The sequence below is a fragment of the Psilocybe cubensis genome, chromosome 8 (assembly GCF_017499595.1).
Source record: "Psilocybe cubensis strain MGC-MH-2018 chromosome 8, whole genome shotgun sequence".
Taxonomy (NCBI): Eukaryota; Fungi; Basidiomycota; class Agaricomycetes; order Agaricales; family Agrocybaceae; genus Psilocybe; species Psilocybe cubensis.
Genome location: NC_063006.1, coordinates 2,138,326 through 2,165,249, shown reverse-complemented (window position 1 = coordinate 2,165,249; position 26,924 = coordinate 2,138,326). Strand labels below are relative to the sequence as shown.

The 26,924-nt window shown below is 45.0% G+C and overlaps 7 protein-coding genes across 7 annotated transcripts; 2 read left to right on the top strand and 5 right to left on the bottom strand.

The window, feature by feature from the left end:
• Window positions 1-2,562: 2,562 nt before the first annotated feature.
• Window positions 2,563-3,147, bottom strand: JR316_0009188 (uncharacterized protein; the record flags this gene model as incomplete). Its single annotated transcript, XM_047894894.1, has 3 exons — window positions 2,563-2,753; window positions 2,815-2,968; window positions 3,043-3,147. 3 exons carry the CDS (start codon window positions 3,145-3,147, stop codon window positions 2,563-2,565), a joined length of 450 nt encoding a protein of 149 aa, XP_047746353.1.
• A 1,513-nt stretch (window positions 3,148-4,660) lies between these two features.
• JR316_0009187 (Salicylate hydroxylase) lies at window positions 4,661-6,431 on the top strand (the record flags this gene model as incomplete). Its single annotated transcript, XM_047894893.1, has 9 exons — window positions 4,661-4,692; window positions 4,753-4,979; window positions 5,038-5,106; window positions 5,163-5,521; window positions 5,584-5,601; window positions 5,650-5,823; window positions 5,878-5,967; window positions 6,025-6,075; window positions 6,135-6,431. The coding sequence occupies 9 exons, from the start codon at window positions 4,661-4,663 to the stop codon at window positions 6,429-6,431; spliced, it is 1,317 nt and encodes a 438-aa protein (XP_047746352.1).
• Window positions 6,432-7,589: 1,158 nt separating this feature from the next.
• JR316_0009186 (uncharacterized protein) lies at window positions 7,590-12,027 on the top strand (the record flags this gene model as incomplete). Its single annotated transcript, XM_047894892.1, has 4 exons — window positions 7,590-7,940; window positions 8,027-8,138; window positions 8,741-11,281; window positions 11,339-12,027. 4 exons carry the CDS (start codon window positions 7,590-7,592, stop codon window positions 12,025-12,027), a joined length of 3,693 nt encoding a protein of 1,230 aa, XP_047746351.1.
• Window positions 12,028-12,730: 703 nt separating this feature from the next.
• JR316_0009185 (uncharacterized protein) lies at window positions 12,731-13,288 on the bottom strand (the record flags this gene model as incomplete). The annotated part of the gene is made up of 2 exons (XM_047894891.1): window positions 12,731-13,188; window positions 13,240-13,288. The coding sequence occupies 2 exons, from the start codon at window positions 13,286-13,288 to the stop codon at window positions 12,731-12,733; spliced, it is 507 nt and encodes a 168-aa protein (XP_047746350.1).
• Window positions 13,289-14,047: 759 nt separating this feature from the next.
• Window positions 14,048-15,961, bottom strand: JR316_0009184 (uncharacterized protein; the record flags this gene model as incomplete). The annotated part of the gene is made up of 4 exons (XM_047894890.1): window positions 14,048-14,643; window positions 14,682-14,777; window positions 15,108-15,731; window positions 15,790-15,961. 4 exons carry the CDS (start codon window positions 15,959-15,961, stop codon window positions 14,048-14,050), a joined length of 1,488 nt encoding a protein of 495 aa, XP_047746349.1.
• Window positions 15,962-17,731: 1,770 nt separating this feature from the next.
• On the bottom strand, window positions 17,732-20,367 carry JR316_0009183 (putative transcriptional regulatory protein; the record flags this gene model as incomplete). Its single annotated transcript, XM_047894889.1, has 11 exons — window positions 17,732-17,780; window positions 17,835-18,230; window positions 18,295-18,318; window positions 18,368-18,504; window positions 18,573-18,796; window positions 18,848-19,116; window positions 19,183-19,251; window positions 19,308-19,465; window positions 19,516-19,875; window positions 19,927-20,041; window positions 20,111-20,367. 11 exons carry the CDS (start codon window positions 20,365-20,367, stop codon window positions 17,732-17,734), a joined length of 2,058 nt encoding a protein of 685 aa, XP_047746348.1.
• A 2,876-nt stretch (window positions 20,368-23,243) lies between these two features.
• JR316_0009182 (putative transcriptional regulatory protein) lies at window positions 23,244-26,086 on the bottom strand (the record flags this gene model as incomplete). Its single annotated transcript, XM_047894888.1, has 12 exons — window positions 23,244-23,661; window positions 23,715-23,738; window positions 23,790-23,932; window positions 23,999-24,222; window positions 24,274-24,551; window positions 24,618-24,686; window positions 24,730-24,893; window positions 24,951-25,304; window positions 25,374-25,485; window positions 25,537-25,814; window positions 25,864-25,918; window positions 26,049-26,086. 12 exons carry the CDS (start codon window positions 26,084-26,086, stop codon window positions 23,244-23,246), a joined length of 2,157 nt encoding a protein of 718 aa, XP_047746347.1.
• Window positions 26,087-26,924: the final 838 nt, after the last annotated feature.

The following is a 26,924-nucleotide window of genomic DNA, read 5'->3' as shown; positions in this document are numbered from 1 at the left end:
ACCTTCATTCAGCCTTACGTCAAGGCCGTCTCGTTCCACTTTGCACAAAATCGATACCATCACACTCTTCCATTCGAAACGGATATCTATTTTCCCACATCCTCGCTGTCGTCGCTTTCTGTACTATTTCCTAGAACCTGTTCTCTTTAGGTCGGCCTTTTTCTCTGTTAGACGCATACCCCTACGCATCAACATGCCATCACTCCTTTTCGATCATCGGACTCTCTTCGTCATTCTTTGCGATCCTGGCGCTCTCCACGTGAAATATCAATTTTCGTTTCTCCACACGCATTCGCATTGAAAAGCCCTCAGGCATAACGAAGAGATCAAATGAAGAAATTTCTCTGGGCAAGTCGATTAGTATTGCTTGTCGACTTCTTTTCATTTCGGGGTGGTCAATTTTGCAACGCTACGTCCCGATAGGTTCTCCTGATCTGCCCCCACCCCCCTGGAACTTCTTTGGCTTCTTTATCCCTTTTCGTCTTCTTTCTATTGTCTATTTCGTCACCGTCACCGCCCTTCTTCGATCATGATTAGCGATAGCCCTTCTAGAACGTAGAAGGGAAATGAGTTTGCAGTTTAAACTTTCATAGGGCGGGCATTCTTTTCTTTTTCTCTGTTTCTTTTACACACCATTAAATTGTCATACATACATACTTAGCACAGTATAACACACGTACCACATCCAAAATATCAAAATTGTACTATATCGTTGATATATCTTTTTCATCATACAGGCAATAAATCTTGTTGTATATTGTGGAGACAATTTGTATTCGGCGAACTTTCTTTTGTTAAAGGTGGATCGTTTATTATGTGAATGATGTCGTTATTATGTACTTAGTTTTGTATATACGGAACTGCCATCGAGGAGTCGTTGACAAGACAGAGGCACTAGTGTATCCATCCATGTATGTTCTTACGTTCTGTCGATGAAAGTTAAGATTTGGATGTACTATACAGAATTCAGATTCCAGATTCATGGATGGATGTTGGATATTCAACGTCCCGACCCCACCGACTTGACTTGGCGTAAAAGTAACTTTGAGAGGTTTAGCGCGTCTAATGGCCGTCGATCCATGGTCTATTTTATTCTGTTCAAGGCCGTTTCGCACGGGACATTGCTGTTTTTATCCTTTGTTGGGTCGTTGGATCTTTTTTGACATTATTGATATGATGATCTTATCTTTTTTGTCTTTTGAGCCGAGTTGGCGCTCAAGGTGCCTGTATGTGCGAACTGCGAACTGTGAAGTGAGGATGGAAGATTGTAGATGGTCGCTTAAGTATGAGATAAGACTGATTAATAGAAATGATAAATCAACAGAATATAAATTCAGCAACGGAAAGGAATCGGAAACGGAAACGGGAGACATGGGACACGGAGGACAAATTGAAGCGGTTTATTTTTTAAATCTCTTTGACTCTGGACCTTCCCGACTCAGCATCGACATAGATATCCTATGCATGGACAGGTACTACGTTGATGCAACTTGTATCTGTTGCGAAAAAGATCGACGTGTGCGGGGGCCGCCAGGCCACAGGGGTGGTGCGATGCTGGACATGGTGGGAGAAAATGTACATGTATGATATGGACGATTCAATAGTTTTTCCCTACCCTGTCCATGGCCATGGCCATGGGCGCCGGCTGTATAGTAGAAAGATAGCAGTAGCGAATATCACGATAGACAGCTTATTCTGCTCTTTGGAATTGTTGAATTGATTAAGCTGAGATATGATATATGAGGGTCTAGAGCTAATCTTCATTACTCGCCGTTCAATTGTACTTTATGCAGCGCTATTTTTGAACATAGCACTAGTAATTTGGGAAGAGTGGTGCTTCGTGACTTGATTCATGAAGTGCTGCAGGTTGCCGTGGGTCTTCTGCTATTTATGCGGTATCGTTTCTGTCAGAAGTTCGTTCATTCATTTCGTTTGTGAGTGGATGTCAGCACTTAAATGAATAATGAAATCTGTGCGCGTGATAGGTTGTTACTGGATTGGCACTTTGAGTTTCCTCAGATGGGAAGTGATCGTGGTATTCGGAAATGGGACCTGCAATTTGGAGAGTAAAATTAATTACAGGTCGGTGTAGTAATGTCGCGGGGGGAAAGAAGTGAGAGTGAGGTAAGATAAGATAGATTATAGTTGAAATAACCTTGTCAATCAATCTCATTGCTCGAAATGGCTAAGCAGGGGGCCTTTTGAACTTGCCTTTTTGGAGGCAGCATCATTCGATGAAGAGAAAGACGTCGAGAGCGCATCCAATGTAGTGCTAAAAATAGATTCAATTGAAAGGATTAGATTAGACATGGATTAACGTTTGGGAAGAGTGGGGTCCATGTCTGTAGATTCCGCAAGCTGTGGATGCGAATAACGGAACATGTTTTGTAGACCACCGGCGGAGGACGGCACACATCCCAACAGCAGGGCAATCGAAATGTTCTTGTCCATTCGAATCGAGTTGCTCCTTGAAGATACACTCAACCTTGTTTTTTACATGTTCAATGGAGCTGTTTGTTCGTATCCAACTACCCCATAGGTTGACTGATATCGCCGCCCCACCTACAGAGTTGCCATATAGACGGCCAGGGTCGCAACCCAGCCTACAGCACCCAGAGTTAATCGAACGTAGTGGAGACGTTTCCACTTTCGTAGTAGCGTTTCGACCTCTTGTTCGTCCGAAAGGGTAAGGGACGAGTCTTTCTTTGTGGCCTTCTCTCGGAGGGCAAGAAGACGGAGGTTGGTGGGGAGCACTGGGTTTACTCAATGGTTAGTACTTGATGATTATCAGTAGTGTGGGGAAAATATGCTCACTAAACAACAAAGTGTGCACTCCATTGGCGAGATGAAGAGGTGCAAGAAGGAGGAGGTAGTTGCGGGGTGAGAATGGCAGTCCGGTAGGCGGCGTCTGGAACGCTGCGGCCAAGGCTGCGAAACCAGCTACAGCAGCTGATATCCCCATGTGTATCTGCACAAAAGACGCCCGCGTTAGTACTTTGGGAGTAAAGTGATATGTAGATGTGGCTGTAGCGTTGAACTCACGGCGCCCTTCTTATAACCCCATGCAAATATCTCGACGGCTTTCGAGGTATCAAGTGCAACCTTCTTGCGCTCCTCTGGGTAAATTGCGAGCGCGATGCTGCCCATGTTTTGTGAAGCGATGTTCCCCCAACAGTAGTATGAGATCATTCCAAACCCAAGTCCGAGAGTACAAGAATACGGCGAGTCCAAAGCTCGGGAAGCAAACGAGTTGATGATATGAGAAGACATTATTGCGCGAATTAGTTTTTGGTCTCGTTATTTAAAAACATTCAGTTCGTTGGGCGCCTTTATATGTTGTGGAATCCAACAGAGGTCTGGAGAAGTTCAGGGCAAGGTATGCTGATGTGTGAAGGCGTGAATGTCTTAGATTCAGAATGAACGGTTAGAGAGCGGATTGCCGAAAGGCGCGCCCCTGCGCGCCTGTGCCAAATGCATCTCACGATCACATGATCGGATGTGTTGATGCGCGTTTCGGCTAGATCCGGCTGTTGAGGTGTGCGCGAGTTCTTCAAGTTCACCGTTCACCCACGTACGACGCGCTTGAATATCTGGTCATTCTGATGACACTGTCTGGATCGATACTGCCGCTGAAAATCATGTTGCGAGACTGTGGCACGAAAGCGATTGTGTTCAATATATGTGCGCGATCGACTTGTTACGCATCCAATCCCGGTCGACGCTTTATTCTTCTATTCTTTTCAACAAGGCGCTTTCTTGTCAAGCGAAGGCTAGCACTCATCGCAAAGAATAGCTTGTCTTATTTTAACGCACTAATCTCGCTGTGTTGGAATGAGCATGAAGACTACATATGTGTCGACCTTCGGTTGATAGCGACTTCATGAATACTGGTTAAGCATCAACTTGCCAATATCCTCTTCGGATACTCATATCACCGCTTTCTACTAAGTATTTGCAAGCTTACTTGCTCCTATGACTCCATTGATTCATATTCGCGCATTTAGATCCGCGACTCCTCTACACTCTACCCTTTGCGGTTCCGCCCAAATCAAAAGCAGAGTCACGACCCTGGTCGAAATACGCAATCCACCACAAGTTCTATTTATAAAGGACGCACTACTGCTCCGCGCTGAGGTCAGTAGTTGACTCAGGGCGAGGAAGAGTTGAGATCCGTGATCATACGGACAGACCTGCGGGGACGGATTTGCTCAGGTAAGCATAGAATTCAGCTCTTGCAATACTCTTTCTGACTTCTCGATGTAGTTGAATGGCTTACAGGCCTCTGGGGCAACAAAACTTTCTCTCGAGCATGCAATCAGAAATACCATACTTATACTATATGAAAGGATATTATCGACGACGATGAAAGCATAAATGAAATCTTCCTTGGCCACAAAGCAGCATGATTTACCCTTGTAATCGTTCTTACCCATATTTCGACGATTCTATAATCAATCCTCTTACGACACTCCGATGTCGGATTTGGAGATGAATGGTATAGCTTTACGGTTCCGGGGAGCTGACTATCATGAATCGTCGCATGATATGCGTGGAGGCTGCACTCTGGATTCTCATAGAAGTCCACCTGTGCGCAACACTCGAGAAATAAATACCACGACTTCTGGTGGCTGACCCCGCACCTTTAAAATCCACTCCCAGCATGACATCTCAGAAACTTCGTATAGCCATTGTGTGAGTGCAATGTCTATGTTCGCAGCCATTTTGGTTTTATTCTAAAGGATCTATTGTCAGAGGTGGTGGTATTGGAGGGCTAACTTTGGCAGTAGCCCTCAGTCATTTAAATTTAGACAAACATATTCAGGTCGATATCTACGAATCTACCGCGAAGCTTACCCAGGTTGGGGCAGGAATCACGATTTGGCCCAGGGGGAGGGAGATACTCAAGAATATAGGTGTAGAGGCGTCCTTAGCGGAACGTTTGCCTGGTGATCAAGAATTACCTGCGCTCGGTGTCCCCAGTAAGTTGTTATTTTGTATGGAGTACCGTTTGGCACTTGTGCAACTTGTGATTTGTAGAACTTGCTTTTATTATTAGAAAGAGCGACAAGAAAATCGGCGAGGTTATTGCTGAAGTGATGTTGCGAGGTACATTGGAATATGATATGACTCGTTGACGATGGTTGATATTGACATGATCCCAGGTGGATCCATTTCAATACACCGCGCAGATGTGCAGGAAGTCCTTCTTAAACATATTTCACCTTCCGTTAAATTCCACCTCGCGCACCGACTAAACACTTACCGACGCACGAAGAATGGGATCGAACTCGAATTCAAAAATGGGGAAAGTGTAGTGTGTGATCTGCTCGTGGGCGCCGATGGGATCAACTCTGCTGTCCGACAGACGTTCATTTCTGAAGGGCAAGATTGGTCAGAGGAAGAGAGGATCAGGCAGGCGGCGCCTGTTTGGAGCGGGACGTACGTTTATAGAGATTTGATTGACAGTGAGGTCGTCAGACGGGTATACCCCACTCATAGTGCGCTTACAAAACCTATGGTGGTAAGAGATATTCCAAATTTAAGCGGGTAAGATGTGTTGATTTTCTCACTCATTCTTCATAGTATTGTGGTAAAGACAAGGTAATTTTTGAGCGCGCCGAATATTTAAAGTACTCATTCTGAATACAGCATATAGTCGCGTATCCCGTTCGTCAAGGGAAGTTTGTGAATATGGGTATCTTCTTGAGCTACCGAGATCAAGAAGGAACTTATCATAGCGGACCCACTGTCGTGGATAGTATGCCGGACGAGTGCATGCCACACTTCGAAGACTGGGAAGAAGAGGCCCGGGTGCTAGTCAAGGTGAGAGGAATGTACGTGTTGATTAATAAAGTCTAACCTTTCTGTCTGTTTAAGCTCTCTTCCAAACCTTCAAAATGGGCTGTACAGACCACCAAACCTCTAGACACATACGCGAAAGGGCGGGTCCTCCTGCTTGGTGATGCGGTAAGTTTGTGTCAGCTAACCAGGTAAACACTGTTCAATAATTTTTTTTTCTTTTAGGCGCATGCTATGACAGTTCACCTGGGGAATGGCGCTGGCCAAGCCATGGAGGTGAGATAATATATTACACTTCAATACCGTCTCAGAGCCTGAACCATTCTCTCCACCAGGACGCATATATCCTAGCTAATTTGATATCCAAGGCAACCCAGGAGAAACTAGATGCTGTGAAGATTGCAGAGGTGTACAGCGCTGTGAGACAGCCTTTTGTCAACTTTGTCGTACAGGCGTCTAGGAATCAGGGGTTGATCTATGAGCTTAATGCTCCTGGACTTGAGGATCTTAAAGATGGTGATGATGTTTCGAGGGAGGATCTGGATAAGCTCGCGGACCTGATTAGGAGTGCATGGGATTGGACAATAGAGTCGGCCGATGATGGTCTGCGCAAAGCCCTCGCGATGTTGTAGTTGCTCTACAACAGAACTGGATTAACTTTAATAAGACCTCCGAGCTTCTCTGTGCAAGGCTCGTCATTTAAATCAAAGAAAGTAATCTATCAGGCCCAGCAGACATGCGACTTTTGAAGAGAAGAGGATCGACTCCGGATTCACGTTCACATATTCAGGAAAATGGGGCAGAGACTGTCCAAGGTGATATTGTTGGTTCAACAAAAGAGAAATCTATCAAGAGGTGTTTATGTGTGGCTGAACTGTGCGGAAATGTAACGCTGCTCTCTGTCCGAACACAGCAGTGACACTCAAACCGGTAAGGTAAAAGAACCAATTAAGAAACGATATGTTTCTTAATCACGGACAGTATATATACAGCAGAAACGGTAGAGTAGTAAGGCAGCAGGCTTACAGGAAAAGTACTAATGATCGACTACAAGGTTCAAGTTTGAAACGTACATTGATCTATCTAAACTCCGCTTTAAATGTTGCAACAACCTCCTCAATCACCACAGCTAGTATTAAGAGGCTAATGGTCGGTTCGTATACTTATAGACCTTTATTATATCTACTAAATACTCCAACAAATCACACAGCACAAATTCAAAGCCTGAACGCAATGATGAACCATCATGATTTTGTAATTATGTGCCGTCTGAACTTGAAACGGCACTGTGACCTAATGTGACGTGACGACAGAAAATGGTGAATATTTCATTGGGTGCGACTGTCCTGATCATATGAAAACCTTTCATACTTAGACCCAAGTTGGTTGAATTCCGATATCCTACAATTTGGAATTTGGAATTCTTGGATGTGGAAAATTGAAGGGAAAACTTGCAGCGAGGCTGTGTTGTACAACCAATCGATCAATAATATTAAAAACGCGCTGGTTGGGTGGTATTTCGCGAATGCTTGCAAGGATTTGTTACGTGGCGAGGATCTCTCATAGCACAGATGTCTACGTATTCCTGGTCAAAATAGATTCACGGCGCGTTGGAAGCGTGCCATCGATGATGTGTAAATATATGTAACTCCTTGCAGCCTCAGCCAAGCAAAACAAAAGCTTGGCCTACTTATGCGGACCGAAAGCGAATAGCTCGTGATCTATCATCACAGAGAGGACACTCGTTCTGTCCTTTCCGATCTACCCTTCTCTTCACCACCAGATCCACCATGGATCCCTCTATATTGCCGACAGACTACTCGTCCTATGCTTCGTCGTCGTCGTCTTCGAATATGGCCACATCCCATTCGAACACGCCCACCACATCCGGGAACCCACAGAGCCCCAACGCGCTAGCTATGAACCTACTCCAAAACCTCATGCAGATCCAAGGGCTAGAAAATAATATCGTCCAGCAACAACTTTCCAGCTCAATCATCCCTGGGGCGGGTTCTGGACCGAACACTACGCAGGTGCCGCAAACGTTCACCAATAACTCGGCATTGCTGCTTGAACAGCAGATCAAGCTGTCACAACTCCAACAGCTGCAGCAGTTGCAGAACCAGATCTTTCAGCAGCAGGTGCGTGTTAACATTTCACCGTTGTGGATAAGGGTTTTGGAGCACAGGGGGATCGGGTTATGCTAATACCGCTACCACCTTTACAGATCGCTCTAATTAGTGGACAATCACCATCCATGCTCCCGTCGTCGCCCCATGTGGATCCTTCGAGACAATCAGCAGGCGGTAGCGATCAATACACTGGTCTTCCAACACCCGGTGCGCAACGTTTTCTGTCGTTATTTTTTTCACGTTCTGTTTCTCTCGCAACATCTCTTCATTTTTGACCCCCTTTGCCGGTTTTAACATGGAGCGTTTTTACCGTAATGCATTGGTGCGCTTATCAGAAAGGCTACAGTATATCTGGGTCTTATCTCACCCCTAATGTATGCGCGTTTTCATTAATGGCTTTAAGGCAGGGGATGACCTGATTGGGACTACATGTCTCCTCCTTTATTTCGATGTGATGCCTTACTTAGCCAAACGTCGTGGTTTTTGGCTGCGTTCTGAATGGGATTGACGAACGTTGGAATCGAGGCCTCTTCAACTTTAGCCATTGTGCATCTATTTCGTATGCGCAATCTTTATTTGTTATGTGTTCCTTTCCATACACTCCCTGGACGTTGGGATTCTTTTTATGTCTGTTTTTTTCTTAACATCGCGGCGATTCGTTCCCATTTTTCTCTCTATTCTTTCCTCCCGTGTTCCTCGTTGACGCATGCCTTCGCATCATTTGCGAAATGTATGCGCATTTTCTGCACGTTTATTTATGGTTCCTCGCCATCGAGAATAGCGAGTCTTACGTTTTTTAATTTATCTAGGACCATCCGCTGAAATTCGTCCACAAAGACCATCGATGTCTATGGATTTTGCTACCTTATCACCATCTGGCTCAGTTACGAATTACATTGAACCCCTTCCTCGTGCCCAAATTCCACTACCAGCTTCAGCAGCATCTTCATCGAATTCAAACTCGAATAATATCAACGAACATTCACAACACCAACTTTCACCTAATCCGAACATGATCCAGAGTCAGCATTTCAATCCACATCATTCTTCACCCTCCCACGTCCGGCATGGTTCGCTGGAGGGGACGAATTTGAACCCGAATCTACAAAGACAATTGCAGGCATTGTCAAGTTTGCACCATCAAGCGACGCAGAGACCACATCATCCTCTCCGTCAAGGTCGAACACCTAATTCTGCATCTCCGTCATTCGACTTTCAACATGACCAGGACGGAATGTCTTCTCCGATTTACCCGCCTACGTCTCCTATCCACCATCCAACCTCGCCTCACCATGAACAAGCGCATCGTAACCCAAATTACGAACATCATAGCCAAAATCACAATGCAAGGCATCATCACCACCACCATTTAGTTGCCCCGCATTCGGCCCCTGAAAGGGTGGCTTTCCAGATCTTCCAAGGGCCGTTTCCTGGAGGTGGCGGTGGGATTCCCGGCTTGACGCTGGGCCCTGCAGGGATACCGGTGGATGATGGCCAGGGCCAGGGGAGGAGGATGAGTTTGACCGAGTCCCCGCGGTATACACAGGGCCAGGGACCCGCAATTAGCCACATCAACCAAATGCAAATTTTGGACCAGGACATTTCGCCGCTTACGAGTCCTTGGCTGGGTGCGCATCCTACTGGCAGTGCGAATGCGAATCAATCCAACGCTTCGCCTAATGCAAGTAGTGGTCCCTCGAGTAGGAGCAGAAATGCGCATCGAACTTCGGCTTCTGCAAGTATGGGTGTGACATCATCATCATCGTCTGCGGGGAAGGCGGGGGGAGCGGGTAGCAAACGGACTGCTTCGAGTAGTGGAGATGAGGGTGGTGGAGGTAGTGGGCGATCGAGGAAGAAGCAGAGTCCTGCGATTAGGCCGACGCTTGGTCTGAGTATGAGTGCTGTTGTGTCTCCTGGGGAGCGGGAAAGGGGGTCGATTTCACCTTTTGGAGGGGCGAAGAGCGCAGGGGGTGATGTCGGGAACGATGGAGAGAAGGAAGAAGGTAAAGCTGTGGATAAGCGGAAGGAGGGTGTGGATAAAGAGCATATGCTTTCGTCCTCGTCGTCGTCCTCTGCGAGGTCGGGTTCTGTGTCGGGCTCTGTGTCCCCGGCTCCGGATCTCTCCACGCCTTTGGAGAGTACGGCTAATTCTGCGTCTGGTCCTCTTGCTGGTTCGAGCGCTCCGAACGCAAAGGCGAATACTCGTAGACCCTATCGTGGATCGCTCTCGACAAACTCGACGCCTTTGATGAGGGGTACCCCGAGTCTTGTTATGACACCAGCGTCTGCTGCTAATAGTCGAGCGAAAGAGAAATCGAGATCGAAAAGTCGTGGACGGAGCGGGTTGAGTGCCGGAGGTGCAGGTGCAGGCGGGGTGCAGGATACGCCGTCGCCTGTTGATCTGAATAATAACGAGGATGATTCTGCGCCTGGAGGGTCAGGCGGGAGAGTGGATAGGTCGATGCCACCGCCTCCTTTGCCTGCGTCTGTTGCCCGCGGAAATGGTGGAGGTGGAGGTGGCATGGAGTTGGATATGGGTGTGGAGCTGGGTATGGGTGTGGATGGGATGATGGGGATGAATAGGATGAGGAATGATCAAGGCGGAGAGAGTCTGGGGATGCATTTTGGAGAGATGATGAATTCGCATGTTGAGAATCATGAGCATGACCTTGGCCGGATGGACGGAATTGGGATGATGGGCATGGGTATGGGTATCAGTGGTATGGATATGAATATGAATAATTTGGGTGGGATGGAAGGTATGGGGATGGGGATGGGTCTGAGCGGCATGGGTGGTATGGATATGGACATGGATATGGGGATGGGGATCGGCTCGTTTGGCGGGATGGATATGATGGATATGGGGAACGGGGTGGAGTTTGGGTCCCATGGGTCATCGCAGCAGCAGCAAAGTCGAGAGCAAAATCAAAACCAAGGCTCGAATCAGCAGATGCAACCACCACCACCCTCGTCGCAGAATCAGTCTCAACGTTCGCAGCAGCAGCAGCAACAGCCTCTTGTGCCGGTCACCCCGGCTAGTATTATGAACCTTGGACGGTTGGGTATCAATAACGCTGCGGGTGGCAGTGGTAGGCTGGGTTCTGCGTCTGCGTCCGCGACCGTTGCGTCCGCTTCTAATTCTGGTAGCAACGCGGGTGCTTTGGGTTCAGCAACTATGGGTAAGCAAACGAAGACTGGGAAGAAGGAAGGAGCTGCTTCAGCGGCTGGAAAGGTGACTTCTGGCGCTGCGAGTGCATCTGCAACGGTGACGACTAGAAGCGGGAGAGTGTCGACGCGAAGGGCGGGTATGGGTAATATGGTCAGTCCTAGTTTGAAGCCTTTGCTTCCTGGTACGTATTTTCCTAGTTTTTACTCTACGCACGACTTTAATAATTGATTCGTACTAGCGGGTTCCATGACACCCAATATGGACCCAACTCTGCCTTCGCCCATGACAGTTTCTGCCCCGAATACGCCTCGCACGTTGCCCGTTGTCACTGGTGGCATGGGCGCACCGTCGTTTGCAGGCGGACCACCCATGCATGTGCGCAAGACGTCACATAAGGCGGCTGAGCAGAAGCGACGCGACTCGCTCAAAACCACGTTTGACGATCTGCGCAAGCTGCTCCCGCCCATTGCGCTGCCGACCGATGCGGAGGCTGGCGGGGAGGCAATGCTCACTTCACCCCTGTTCAACCCAACGACGCCGCTGCTGCCTGGTGCGCTACCTCCCCGCGGGCCACCCAAGGCTGGAGGCGAAGGCCCGAATAAAGGGGTGAGTAAGCTGCAGTTGCTGATTTGCGGGAACGAGTATATTAGGTTGTTGAAGGGCAGAGTGGAGAGGAGGGATGATGAGATTGGGAAGCTTAGGAGGGAGATTGGGAGGTTGAGGATGGTTGTTGAGGAGAAGGGGGGTGAAGGGGTGGTGGAGTCTGGGGAAGGTGAGGGTGAGGAGGCGTTGGATTTGGAGAAAGATCTCGACGCTGTTGAAAAGAATGCCATTGCGGGTGGCTCGCAGGCTAAAAATGGGCCGACCAACGACGCGGTCGGTGGGGACGATGCTATGGACGAAGGTGATGACGAAGGAGACGATTAAACGGACAAACATGTTGTCTTCTCTCTATGAAATAGGGTATAATTTATGCATTCGTGTCACTACTCTCGTGCGTCTTTTTTTTTCTTTTTCTCTTTATTTTATTTCATTTTTTTTTTCTTTCGCCTCTTCCTTTTCATTCTTTGGGGTGTTTTTTTTGGATATGTAGAGCTTTGTATCTAATGGTAACGTTCAACCGTATATACCCTTCTTTCTTTTTCAAACTCGCCACCACATTTTTAAATGTACCTCTCGCATGCTATTGCTAGTGTAATTGTACAAAATAATCTACTGACCAAAAAAAAATATCACACTTTTGTATTGTAGGAAGACTTTGAATGCTAATTGTAACTCTTTTCAATATGTTGTTCTTTGAAGGTTTCACTGAGAAGCTCTGAACACGCGATATGAATTTTTGAATGGATGAAGGTGGTAAGGCTGTTGAGATCTCGCATATTTTATTCACATTCACACAATGTACATTGTAATATTTAGCTACGTGATTAGGAGTTCCTTTGGCGGTAAATACTAAATATGATAGGCTGGCATTGTGGGGTAATCCAATCTGTGTTCTTGTTGCTTTTCTGGAGGTAATATTATTATAAGATGGCGAGCTATGAGATATTGAGAGGTAAAGTTCCAGTTATGTGGTGGTGGGCACCGATAGAATCAGCTGTAGGCGTGTCGTTTAGGCCTAGAATAGTTATCATGTTGAAGTCATCTTGTCGCTTGCGTTCTTTCCCTCCTCGCCATCATCCGGCTTGTCAGTTCGACCAAGGGGACTTATTATAACGTTGCTCTCGTCGAAATCGCGAAGGATGACTTTGCCAGTGTGGAACAAATTGAAATGGCTCATCATATATAGTGCTCTGGAGATATCGTCAAATGGCATGTGAAGTCCGGGATCAGACTTGTTATTCACAATATCCTGGTACGATTTCGAGAGGCCGTCCGGCTGCGCAAATTGTGAATCTAAAGTCGTGGTAGATTTTCCAGGCTCTAGCTCGCTGGCGGGCTCGACGAATTGGGCTGTAGATACATTATCGAGAATGTGGTTGTTGAGATCCAATTTCAAGGTGTTATTAACGTCATCGGCATGATTCAATGCATTAGAGTTTGCTGTGTCAATCTTCTGGTGTGTGTGATCACCCATTGAAGGAGAGTCTGGCCATGAATCAGTAATGCAAGTACTGGGAAGGGCGAGAGCAGGCTTACTAGACGTGGACAATGACGACTGGGAGTGGGTTTCAAAAGATGGGGCCATGTTGACTCAATGAAAAAGCTGTTGCTTTTATAGATGGAATTTATAGTAGGGGTCAACAATGAGTTGGTGCCACCTGTTACTCAACCACCGAACAAGGGCCGTGCTTACTGGATGGTTGGATGGATAACAATATACCAAGTAAAAGACGATTCCAGATAAAAGTATTGTGCAAATTTGATTGGTTAGGCTTGGGCAGACAATCCTCGATGGATGTTCTAGGGAAGTGACTGTGGTTGGAAAAGTCAGAAGGGCACTAGTCATTAAAGAAACACGCGACGGCCCATCAAATCCCGTGACCGTGTCAACTTTTTCTCACAAGGGGGCACCGTCGGACTTGGAAACAAAACGATAAATTAACGATAACAATTTTTAAAAGTTGGACCCTCTCATTCCTTGTCAAACGTATAGTCATTTAGGGTGGTATATCTGGTACCTTTAAAACTACAGGCAGGTATAACTCTGTATGAGCGTCTTACTGGCTGAGAGCGAGTCAAATTTACTATGTTAATGTTAATATTTGGTGTAAGGGCAAAACAAGTTGGAACAGAAAGTATGTAGAGATTGCAGCATGGGGGACGTTCTTGCTGCCAGTATTTGGGCGTTTTAATTAGTCAAATTTTTCTACCAAATATAATATGAGGGTTCTTGTGCGAATTCATTTTCATTTCAAGGCCAAATGAGCGCACGAATAACAGGCAATTGCATAGATGAAGCTGCTGGACTCTATATTCAACAAAATAGGAGAAACGCGTGGGTCTATCATTTCTTGGAATCCAAGTTTAAGGGTTCCCCTCTAATGCTGCGCATGAAGTTGTCAAAAGTCAAGCGCCCACCTCCCGTGATGAAATCATCGATGTTACCGCGTTTCTGAGCAGCTTCGCTGCATCGCAGCCCTTCCTCAAATAAGACAAAGAGCGGCATGATCCATTCCCTCCATACACCTTTCCACTCAGGAAGGATACCACGTCGCAGATTTTTCATTAGCGTATCTCCCAATTCTTTCGCAATCCTTGCCCTCCCCAAGTTTATGTTATTCGACCAATCTATGAGGTATGTGCCTTTGGGCAGCTTCAACTTCTTGTGGGCAGTGAGATCATAGCACGTTGCAACCCAAATAAGGATGTAGAAAAACGACTCGAGGTCATGGCGGTACAAATGGTACGTCGGAATTGTGGGGTAAAGCGATTGGTCTTCGTCTCTTTCCTCCGGCGTCTGGAGAAGGTGACGAGCCATGAAGGGTAAAGTGCCTGTAATGTGGTGGTTGCCGGTAGAGGGTGTTGTAGGCTTGCCATCAGGACCTAGAATGACTGCCATATCGAATTCATTGAGAACTCTGCGAGCTCGAGGTTCTGAGCCTTAAACAGACTGGATTGTTGGACGTATATGGATATACCAAGTGAAATACGGTCCCAATTGTGATGAGCCTGCTGGGACAGACAATGCTGCTCGATGGATGCTCTAGGGAAGTGATGATTTGAAAAGACAGTTACTGCGAAGACGGGAGTAATTAAAGAAACACGCGACGGCCCATCAATTCCCGTGATCGTGTCCATTCTTCCCATGGAGGGGACGGACGAACTTGGAATCAAAACGATAAATTTGCGATAAATCAACAAGAAAGGGTGAAAAATTAATATTCAACAAAGTATGGAGAATGTACAGGCCTATCATTTCTCGGAATTGAAGTCGCTGGATGAGACTTGAATTTTTTTCATGAAATTGTCAAAAGTCAAAAGTCCCCCTCCGGTTATGAAATCATCTATGTTTCCCTGTTTCTCAGCAACGTCGCTGCATAATAGCCCGTCGTGAAACAAAAAACAGAGGGGCTGGATCCATTCTTTCCATAGGCCATTCCACTCAGGGCGGATGTCCTGTTCCAAATCTGCTAGCAGCCCATGCCCCAACTGCTTGGCCTGCCTCGTCTTCTTCATGCTTTTGATATTCGACCACTCCTCAAGGTGCGAATCTTTGGGCATCTGTAATCTTTTGTGGGTGGTCAAATCGTAACACGTCGCAGCCCAGATAAGGATGTATAAAAAGGACTCAAGATCGTAGCGGTACAGATGGTATGTCGGCATTATCGGGTACATCGATCGTTGCAATTCTCTTTCTTCTGGTGTCCTCAGAAGATGGCGGGCCATGAAGGGTATAGTGCCTGTAATATGATGGTCGCAGATAGATGATACAGTGGGTTTGCCATCGGGGCCTAGAAGGACTGCCACATCGAAGTCGGTGAGGACTCTGCGGACTCGAGGTTCGTTGACTTCAACAGATTTGGACTCAGTCATTAGGAGTGAGGCTTTCCTCCTGCTTGCATTGTCCTCATACTCGGTGACATTTTCTTCTTCATTTCTGTCTGCCCTAACATGTTGATATATGATGAGGTTGTTTTCAACGATATTGCAGTGGAGGACACGTCCAGTTTGAAACGCACGGAAATGACCTATGATATATCGGTTAGCATCGGCCCAGAACTTTACGACAAATTGCAAAAAAGTTACAATTCACACCGTATATAAAAGCCCGTTTAAATTCCTCTATATCAGCGGCTTTCCAAAGGTTCCTGTAGCGGTACATTGCAATGGCACGAAGCTCGCGATCATTGCTGCGATTGCTAGGGGGAGGCTGCCTGTCTGATTTTTTGAGAGCATTGTATACTTCGCATTTCGGCATAGTGAGCTTTTCAATTGATTTATCAGTATAATATAAGGTCAGTTGTAAGTAGAGCACTGTTCGATGGGTGCTCTAGCGAAACGGTGATGATTTGAAACGACAATTGCATCGGCAAAAGTGACCAGACCCCCAAATGCCTTTGATGCCTTTTACGGTAGGTCAATGTTTCATGTGACACGATAATTTCCCACGAAACATTTGAACAAAATTTGGAGGCGCCGCAAACATTTGGAGGGCATTTTGAGACTCTACAAACATTTGTGAACCTCGAAATTTATTAAAAATAATTTCGTATGCTTAAAGTCAATTTTTAATCATTTATTTGCCATAAAACATTACAAAAAACATTGAACAACAATAGAAACAAAGCACAAAACCTTGAATTCAAATTTACATCCATCCAAATGATTACATGGATTGAAATACATGCCAAACGATTACAGGGATTGCAATTCACACAAAATGATTTTGCAAGGAGAAATTTTGCTGACCGTAGCATTATTACATGACGTCAAGTCGAGTCAATTTCCGCAAAACCACGCCAGTCCATGTACAAATTAAATCGGAGATTGAACCTCAGTTTTCTGTATAATAACTTGAGACATATTCACGACACGGCCCCCAGTCCCTTTCTTTCCACTTTCATTTCCACCGCTCTGATGACTGTACTTGCTAGTGCGAAACATACTTGCACACAGAGCAGAGCTTGAAGGTAAAGCACTATTGTTTACTTGTCTCATTAGGCAACTCCAACTAACCAAGTTCCATTTCCTCTACCAGTACCTTGAATGACTATACAGCCATTTCTGTTAACTTAAATGTGAGTATATGCGCATATATGTGCATTTGACACGCATATATTTTACATTTTGCTTACTATGATTCAATCGTTCTAGATCTTCTTCAATCAAATTATGCGAGTTATGGTAACCTTTTCACACGCTTGCCCGTTGGCTGTGTAGTCACAAATCATATTGTTTCTGTGTAGCCTCTGTTGTATTAGAATCCTATTCAATGAAATTTCTCGTTTGATTACTATTTATATTGTGTGATTGCCTGAAGTGGCTGCTAGGAATAAAATACGAGCATTAGTGTGTGAACCAATTAAAATTTTGGGTCTCTCAAATGTTGTCCAAATGTTTTCGGGACTCTCAAAGGTTATCCAAATGATTGGGTTATATTTAGAGCTACCTAAAACATTTGGTTTGAATCAAGGATTCGGAGTCTTTTAGACTTCCGAGTCTCTAATTAGTCAATATAAAAGGCCATTTGGGCCTTGGGGCCTTTGGACGCCTCCAAATGCCTTGGCAAGGCATTTGGGGATCTTGTCCTTTTTGCCGATGTGAAGGGCACGCGAGGTGATATGAGCCATGTTCACGTGATCGTTCTCACAAGGGGTGGACTAGTATTCGGAATCCTTTCTCAAGCTTTAGGCTGCCTTGTGAGGCGCGACTAAACCTAACTTATTAAAATATTCAGATGATACTAAACAAGCGACTTACTGGTTATCTATCAGTCTTAATAAATTTACTTCGCCCTTTCGACTAGTACACTTTGCTGTTAGGAATTATTCCTACTATTGACAACGTATACATTTGTTAAACATCTTATATTTCGTGATTAAACAATTAAGGATACAGGGCAGGGTACAGAATAAAGTTTACATACATAACATTCATAGGATACAAATATTGGAGCGAAACATAGTACTTTGTTGATCAGAATAGATAGATGTGCTGGTGCACCTTTTCTCAAGTCGTATGATACATCTCAGGATTGACTCATACTGTCAAAGTAAGCACTCCACTCTTGCGATAGCCTGTAAGTTGATATAATAAGCCTCTATTAATTTGAACTGATGAGAAATGCTCACCATTGGGAAGAATTAGAGTGCCCGTTCCATAGTCCAGCTATACTGGCTTCAGGACTGATATGTGGTACACCGCTAACACCGCTTGCAACTCCTGCGTGGGCGAATTGGTCGGCATAACCAGTCGAAACGGGGATTTCTTCAATACCCTCCATGATATTTCCCGGTAAATATCCCATCTCTGACAGCAGTAGTCTTTGGAGGTCCCAGCCCTTCATTGTTGACCCATTATTGTCTTCGAATATATAAGCGTTGTCTTTGACAGTTGGTTGGGGCACCTTGTCCAAGTTTAGGTTCGACATGGGAATCTGAGGTATAGATATGTCATCTGCCTCTGACATGTCACGTCTTTGAGACGGCTTGTACTCGGTCATTGACGCCGCTTCATTCAGCATATCACTATTGGTCCGGTTGAAAAGATGTATGAGTACCATATAATAGTGCTCAGCAGTAAGGGCCTCACCATAATCTGCCAGAACAATGCCATCTAAAAGGGCCTTAATACCACCACGTTAAAATTTGATAAGTGAGCTAACCTGTCTTCTGTTCCTTTCAAGACGTTGGCGCACTTATGCAGACATTCTGTATCCTCTTCAGCATTTCCAACATAACCTAGAGAAGGACCACCCCATAGTCCTAGAATTATGACGACTCCTGCTGTAAAAGTCGAAACCTACGCATTATGGAATAATGGATGTCAGGAAACTCGAAGATGGTAATGGAAAATGCATGTTGACGTACCAATGTACAAGGCAGGATTCGCAGGCCTCTTCGAAGGCCTGCCTCAACGACACGAGCGCACGATCGGGCAGCAATTGAGCACATGGTTAGGGAAGAGAACCCCAATGGAGATTTTTTCAAAAGGGCAGGGCGGTGAATCTGCATCTGAACATAATGATACATACAGTGAAGATTCACGGATTGATGGAAGAAGTCGGCATCCTTTCTATCGGGATCCCATTGCACTTCGACAATAAGTCAGTTTTAGCTCGAGAAATGAATGATTTTGAACGCACAGTGATCAGGTAAATTGTTCTTCCACTTGTTCATAGACGAGTCAAGTTCTGTAATTACCTTTTCCTCCCACTCTTTCCCAACAAAGCTTGGAAGAAATTTCGACTTTTTCTCTGAGTAAAGGGTCTTGAGCACATTCCCCATGATTTCGCAGATCTTGATAAAGTGAATAAAGGCAGTAACCAAAGAAGGTTTCCCTTCAGGCTGACGGAATGGCTCCTCAGCGTCCCAGTATTCATCATCACATTCAATAGGGTATTCCACGTCGATCCTGCAAAACGAAAGCAAACTCGAACGTAAGAAAAGAAATGCTATCCGACTGTAATGGCATGCCTACGTTTCATCTGGAAACCCAAGCGGACGTCCAAAGAATGCGCTTCCGACACGATCAAGGCAAATAAGACCCCTTTTTGCTTCGATTAGTCTATCACAGGTACTGGTCGAATAAAAATGGAATTGTACCAAAAGGCTCTTTTTTGCAACTCAGTCTCGGCTGATGGACTTCGGTTTGCTCCATGACGACGGTGTGCACCTTTCTCCACCGCCAATCTGAGGCCCACACCCACCAGAATCCAGCCTACATGGGGGATGCCAGTTCCTAGCAGATATATGGGCGCAAGCTGAGAAGAGTTAAAAAGATATCGATGGTTCATAAATAGCACCAACGTACGCAGTAGTATTGTAAATCGTGAATTGTTGTTCTGAAGAGCATCATTTTCCGATGCACCGGAACCTGGGAGAAGTACTGCCAGCCAGCTGACAGGCCAGAATCATCATCAGGGACCGCTACGCGAGGATCCCGTGAGTATCTCGCTCCAATGGCACAAACCAAAAGAACAATCATTCCAAAAGATGGGTCCCATCGATGCTGTCCCACTGAAAGTAATTTCATGAAGGAGGGTCGATGTAGCACGGGAATAAGGGTGTTGGTTTTCTCAAAATATAGTGCCACTAATTCTTGAAGAAGGTCATCATCAGGAAAAACGTAACAAGTTTCCAATTCCGATGAAGTAACAAAGGACATTTCCCACTGAAATTCGTTCATTGTAAACCCGAGATTGATGAAAATGTAGGGACTTACTGATCTAGCTTCCCAATAAATATGCCTTCTGTATTTTTTCGGATCTGGACCTGTGAAGTTCTCGCCTGTGATTTGACTTCTAATAATCGTAACGTGTCTCAAAAACATGAAAGCGCTACGTATCATATGGTTAGTCCTAGATCCAGAAGGTAATCCAAGCGAATGGTAAGTTGAGAGAACAGACCTAGCTGGCCCAAAATATCGATTGACTGTAGCGAGCGAATGAAGTTTCTTCAGATCCTCGGCTAGAGCTATATGGGAGAGATCCTCTGGCTCTGATTCGTCTGAACATTCTGAAGGTGTTGACTCCATCCCAGTCGCGAAGGTGGATTGAGGCAGCTTTGACCCCGAGGATTGGAAGCGCCCATTGATCCGATATTCGTCAAAGGGTGGAATAGCGCTGATCAGGCTGTCGATATCGACGTTCTCGCCTGGGTGCATCTCGAGTAGACACTTATATAAGCAGGTTGGAAACGATGAAGATACCCGCTTATCAATACCTGCATGATGTAGCCCTCTAGCTTTTTGATTCTAGTCTCTAGACATTGTACGTATCTGTCGATGTTCTTGTTAGTTTGCTCGTACCCAAACAACAGTAAAGATGACTACGCAGAGCCTCCTTGTTGCAACTCCTTCTTCTATTGAGCAATATCCGGTTGGTTTGAGTTCTGAGAGAATTATAACAACCTACCTTGCGATGATTTGGTAAATCATGGGTACATCGAAGATTGGCAACTATGCAATTAGTGCAGACGTTCCCCGGCATTGCAGCGCTATCACCTGCATAGTGTCATTATTTGTCACTAGAACAGGAGTGCAGTACTCACATTTTGCTGAAGAAGAAAGTGCAGAAATAGGACGGTTCACAAATAAACGCAAGATGTCAAATGGCGTTCTTTATCGTGAACGTTTGGCCAACTCACTCTTTCTAAGGCGGCATTTGTCACAAGCTCCCCTGAGCCTCCTTCGTTTCTCTTTTGGAGGATTTTGAGAAGATCCCGAAGTTTCTGACTCAGCTGAAGGCTTTCGAGGAGGCATGGTTTTGAAGGGAGAAGAAGAGGACAAAGCCGGACCTTCTTGATCGCTACTTATACTAATAGTGAAGACGTCTAAGGTTAGAAATCGTCGTGGGAATAATCAAATTCTACAACGCTCAGAACACACACTACTTGCCTATCTGAAGCAAACCATGTTATACTACGTAACACCTAAGCCTATATCCCACCTCAACGAGTAGCCGCGAGTAGCTAGGAGCCATGATGGCCGTTGAGAATCTGGAGATAGTGTGGGGCCCAGGGTATGGCTATATTTGGGCTGGTACAATTTTCGTGAATACCATCGCGAAAACCGCCAAAAACAAGCATTGCCTTTGTGTCCTTTTAAGGTAAGTCCGGAATTAGGTGACCTAACCTAGCCAATCAAAATATTCATTGACCTTGGATTGCCTTTGAAAGGTCAGCCAATCATTTGTTGACCTTTGAGTGCCATTTTAATATTAATTCTCATTTGAAAAAATGGTAAAAAATTGATCATACATATGGTGTAAAAGAATTATATGCTTTGCTTTCTTTTCTATGACTATTATATGTCTTGTCATGCATTCAGACCCAAAGCATTAGTGTAAAATTTTCTTGTTTATCAAGCCTTACTTGAAAATTAAAAAGCGAACAAACATTTAGACAAGTGTTGTAGAGTGATCAACAAATTTGTGGACAATTCATTGACCATCAAATATTTAGAATAAGCTTGCATTGTCGAAGCAACTTTTTACAGCATCGTCACACATTAAAAATACAAAATTGGTCGCTCCTCAAGATGAAGTCCGTCAGTGATCACATGATACCAAAGTCAGACATTGGGGTCCCTGAAATTGGGGACGTTGACTTTAAAGACGCTCGCACGAATTTCAAGCACTCAATCAACTCCTTTCCACTTACTCCCACCTGCTCTTGCCTTTGACTTTCTAATGCTGGCACAGAAATAGTAAGTTTCTTTTCAAACAAACCTTCAAGCTTCAAGAATCACTGATGTTATTGTGACGAGTCCATTGTCGGTTCTAGGTTTTAGAGTACCTCACCCCAACACGAGTCGGAAGATCTCACTGGCTTTCACTCACTCTGACAACGACCTCCGCCATCCTGAACCCGTGTTTGGTGTATGTTTGTACGTGATTTCATAATGTCACCTCTCATGATCAGTCAGTGTGACCAATATTCGGTTGTTGTAAATAAATTATATTTGTAATGCTACCGTTGATTCAAAATACATATTTTTTATTGCTATTTTATTAATCAATGTCCGAAGAAATCGAAGAGCAAATCAGGAAACCGGTCAAAGAGGAAGCTTCTTCAAAATGTTAAATAATTTTTGCCCTGCCTTCCAAGGTCTACTAAGGGCAACTAAGGATGACCGAATCTACTAAGGATTACCAAAAATACTAATCATAACATGTCCTTACTTGTAAGTGCTTACAAGTAAGGCTATTTATTATCTTAGCGGCCTTAGTGTCCTTAGCTGCCTTTACTAACAATATATTATCTGGCAAGGTTTTGGCGGTTTTGGCGATGACTTTACGCCCCCTTCTATCCCGAAACATAAGCTTACAATACACAACCTTCAGAAACTTGACCATTAGTCATGAGTTTCGCCTACAGTTCTTCCAATTTTACAGAACCCATTTTGCTTTTAACGAACAATTCAACTCTTGGGTTGTCCCAGGCGCCTTTCCATCCGGCCCTGCCGGCATTTATCATTGTTACTTGGCAAAAACCTCAGAAACAATCTGCCACAGCTCATGGCAGGTGCACAGTCTGAGATACTACGACGATCTACTTGGTACGTGATACGATAACTCTAGTGCCAAAAACGGTGCGTTTTGCAAGGATTTCGTTCAAGACAACATAAATAGATCTGTTACTTAACGCCGTATTGAAGAATGAACCCTTAGACACTACAGAGAATATGATTATTATTTATACACTGTTCATGCACAGGTGGATGGTATAAAAGTATTTTAATTTAAAGTAACCAAGTGTATCGAAATCGTGATATCATGACGCGGCCGGCTGCTATCCCCTTGAGACATGAGATTTACTCTGGAAATCAGGATCGCTGGTCCTACTGCTATACTTCGTCGCCTAGGCGACCTCTCAGCATTCAGAGTTTGATCTACTGATATCATCCACGAAGGTTACAGATGCAAGTACCGATATATACTGAATGCTCATGGAAGAGACTGACTCATACTAGTGGCAAGATATGCATCCAAGTTATCGATGCTAAGGAAGTAATCAGCTATCAGCCTTCAAGCTTCAGGGTTAAGGGAACAAGCCATACTTGCTTGATGCAGAGACTAGCTCCAACCACATCCCAAACATGTCTGCTCCCAGCGTCAAATCATCAGAAGGTGGAATGTTGCATGAGTTGTCGGTTGTATCGCTATTCAAGTCTGCGCAGTCTTGCACACCTTCCTTGAAGTCTCCTGGTACATAACCCATTTCAGCAAGCATCAAGTTTTGAAGGTCCGAATCATATGGTAGCATTTCTTCACTACAAGTCGACGTTGACGATGAGGTATCCGGAGTGACGTGCTGCGGATGATTTGAAGTCCCAGCTGAAGAGATAGATGGCTGTGCTGAGAATTCTGCATCAAATAAGTGACGACGGCGCTTCCGATTCGAAGCTGCGGGAACGGGGAAATATTGATTCAAAGTGCCAACCTCATTCAATATATCACTATGTCGCGCGTGTAAGCACATCACAAACTAATCAATAGTCAGACACCTTACCGCAGTCGGCCTGCTGGGTGCCACCTACCAACGCAGAGCGTGAATATCGCGCCGGGGTCAAGGAAACATACTTACCTTCTTTCACACTCCTTGAGAACATTAACACACTTGTTGTAGATGCTTTTTTCCTCTTCGGGATTGCTAATGTATTCAGTTTCTGCACATTGACCACCGTAGAAAGCGAGTACCATGAGCACTCCCGCAGTAAAGGCGGCAATCTGGACGAACCACGGTTCAGTTCGACACATGAAATGCTGTGAGTCAACAAAAGTAGGCGAACACACCATCGTGTTCGGCAGCACACGAAGACCCCTAGTCATTCCTGCCTCTAAAACACGGGCACATGCTCTTGCAGCATTCGAGCACATAGCCAATGAAGTGAAAGTAATTGAATTTTTCTTGGTTAAGAACTGACGATGCATCTGCATTTGTACATAGTAGTACGTCGCGTGCAGGTTTACTGACTGATGAAAGAAAAGAGAATTCGGCCTGTCAGGGTCCCAATGTACTAATAATGTTTAATCAGTAAAACCGTAGTAAAAATAAGAAATTGGCATACGGTAGTCAGGGAGGGAATCTTTCCATTCGTTCATGGCCGAATCTAAAGCAGCAACCATGCGTCCCTCCCAATCATTACCAACGAAGCCCGAAAGAAGCCTCGATTTTTTATTGGAATACAGGGTTCGAAGTACAAACCCAAGGATTTCACATAGTTTGATCAAACAAACGAAACCGGTGATAGAACATGGCTTTCCTGCTGGCTGTTGGAATGCCAGCGCTGGATCGTCCGTCTCCCAATATTCATCATCGCATTCCACGGGATACTCAACATCAAATCTATCCACGAAGAGGTAAGATGAAGTGACAATTTGTGCACTACATATAATCTTTCAGAAAACGCACGTTTCATGGGGGAAAGCACACGGGCGACCTAGAAATGAGCTTCCAATTCGATCAAGGCAGACTATGGCCCTAAAACGTAGCGTTGGTATCCTTCAGCAAAAAAAGGAGTAACCCAAACCAGAAGGCTCTCTTTCGCAATTCGTTTTCGGCGGAGCGTGTTTGATTTTGACCTTTACGACGGTGTGCACCCTGCTCCAGAGCGTATCGTAAGCCGATTCCTAAGACGTCCCAAGACGCTTGTGGCATTGATGTGCTCATAAGGTATTGTGCAGCAAGCTGTTATCTCGTTAATTTCGAGGTTGCGAACAGTGGATAAAAAGGGTGTCCACTTACACTGAAATATTGTAAGTCATAAACAGTCGTCTTTACTAGCATGACTTTCCGATGTATAGGAACTTGACTGAAGTATTTCCAGCCAGATGATAGCCCAGAGGAATCGTCAGGTTCATTTACGCGTGGGTCCTGTGAGTACTTCGAACCAAGCGCACAAACCAAAAGAACTATCATTCCAAATGATGGATCCCAATGGTGCTGTCGAAGACATAGAGATTTCATAAAAGTTGGCCGATGAAGAACCGGGATCATGCTATTTGTTTTCTCGAAGTAAAGTTCCACAAGGTTAAGCAACAAGTCTTCCTCAGGATAAACATAATGTTCTTCCGACGCAGTGACAAAAGATACCTCCCACTCAAAGAAAATGATGATTAGCTTAACAGTCGTGAATATAGAAGAGTAGAAAGAAGTCAAGCGACGTACAGGCCTAGTGTCCCAAAAAGTGAGTCTACGATGTTGTTTAGGATCTAGGCCTGCGTTATCTCCAGTGACAGACTCTCTGACAATGTATACATCCCTGGCGAACATGAAAACACTGTGGAAAAAATTATAGATCGCCGCACAAGTAATAACATGGAGAACCAACCTGGCTTGTCCAAAAAATCGATCTGTACTTCCTGGACTCATGGATAATTTCGTCATGTCTTGAGCAAGTGCAACATGAGCAAGGTCACCAGTTTCAGGAATTTCAGTTTCCTCTGCCAATGTGGCCGAGGAAACACCGTTATCAAAGGGAACAGACTGAATTTGTGGGTCTTGTGCGTATAAACAGCTTAGAGCGGCATCTGGCCCCTGAGTTGCAGTAGGTGAAGGATTAGTATCTGGAGATGTGGTACAAGATTCTTTATTTGCGTCGCGCCGCAACTGTAAAAATGATAAATTCCAATTTCAATATCACATTAAGCCGGCAGACCTTTTCAATGCATTCCTCCAGAGCCTGTATCCTCCCCTCGAGGATCTGAATGTATCTTGAAGCACAGTTCAAAACAACAGGTGTCAGAAGTGGCTTATGATCAAACGTACGCAGCTTGCTGCATCTCCGTTTTCTCATAACAGATTCGATTAGCAAAAGCTTAAGATTAACTGTGCGGGGAATACCTTATGATGATGAGGTAGGTCGTGACTACACTGAACATCTGACAGTTGACAGTTAGTACACCCCTTTTCACCCATTTCTGCGCTGTCGCCTGCGATAGTACGTGGGTTCTTTACACCTCATCTTCATAAATGAAGAGATAAACATACATTTGACTAGTGAGAGGATATCTCTGAGTCGCAATTGAATATGCGTCTGACTAAAAATGGCACACCTTTCTTGATTCGACATTTATCACAAGCACCACGCAATCGTCGCCTCCGTTTCTGAAGTTGTTTCGGAACCTCTAAGGCTGATTCATTGATTTTTGGAGGTTGTGCATCCATGGGAATGTTACTGAGCGATAGAGTTGTTAAAGCACAATTTCAGTCGTATTATTAGGACGGTTTGAAGAGCATTGGTAAGTACTTAACACGGATTGATCAACAATGTAAACGTTGACTTGCCCGCCGTCCAACTCGCAAGCTGACTAACGATGACTAACCATTGAAGGACACGTGAGAATGAGTAGATTAGATAAAATATATAGTAGTAAGCCGATCCACACGTCGCAACAACATGGTTAGGCTTGCATTTGCACTTCTTCCTTGGTGCTCAGCGTTAAACTGCGATAAGATGAAGAAGTCCGAGAAGTTATATGGCTTCCAATAGGACAAGCTGGACTTTGAAGTTTTGTTGAGTAGAGCACAGTGAGATTGGCATGGGATTCAAGTTTGGCAGTAAAACGATATTGGACTGACACTCTGATATAAAGATTTTTAATTGTGGACCTTTACTAGTCTGCTGCATGTATTTCTATGGATTTAGACAGTCGGGATGCCACAACTATTACTGCCCATTAGACCAACACTACCTTTGCTACGACCAGTCGACCGCAG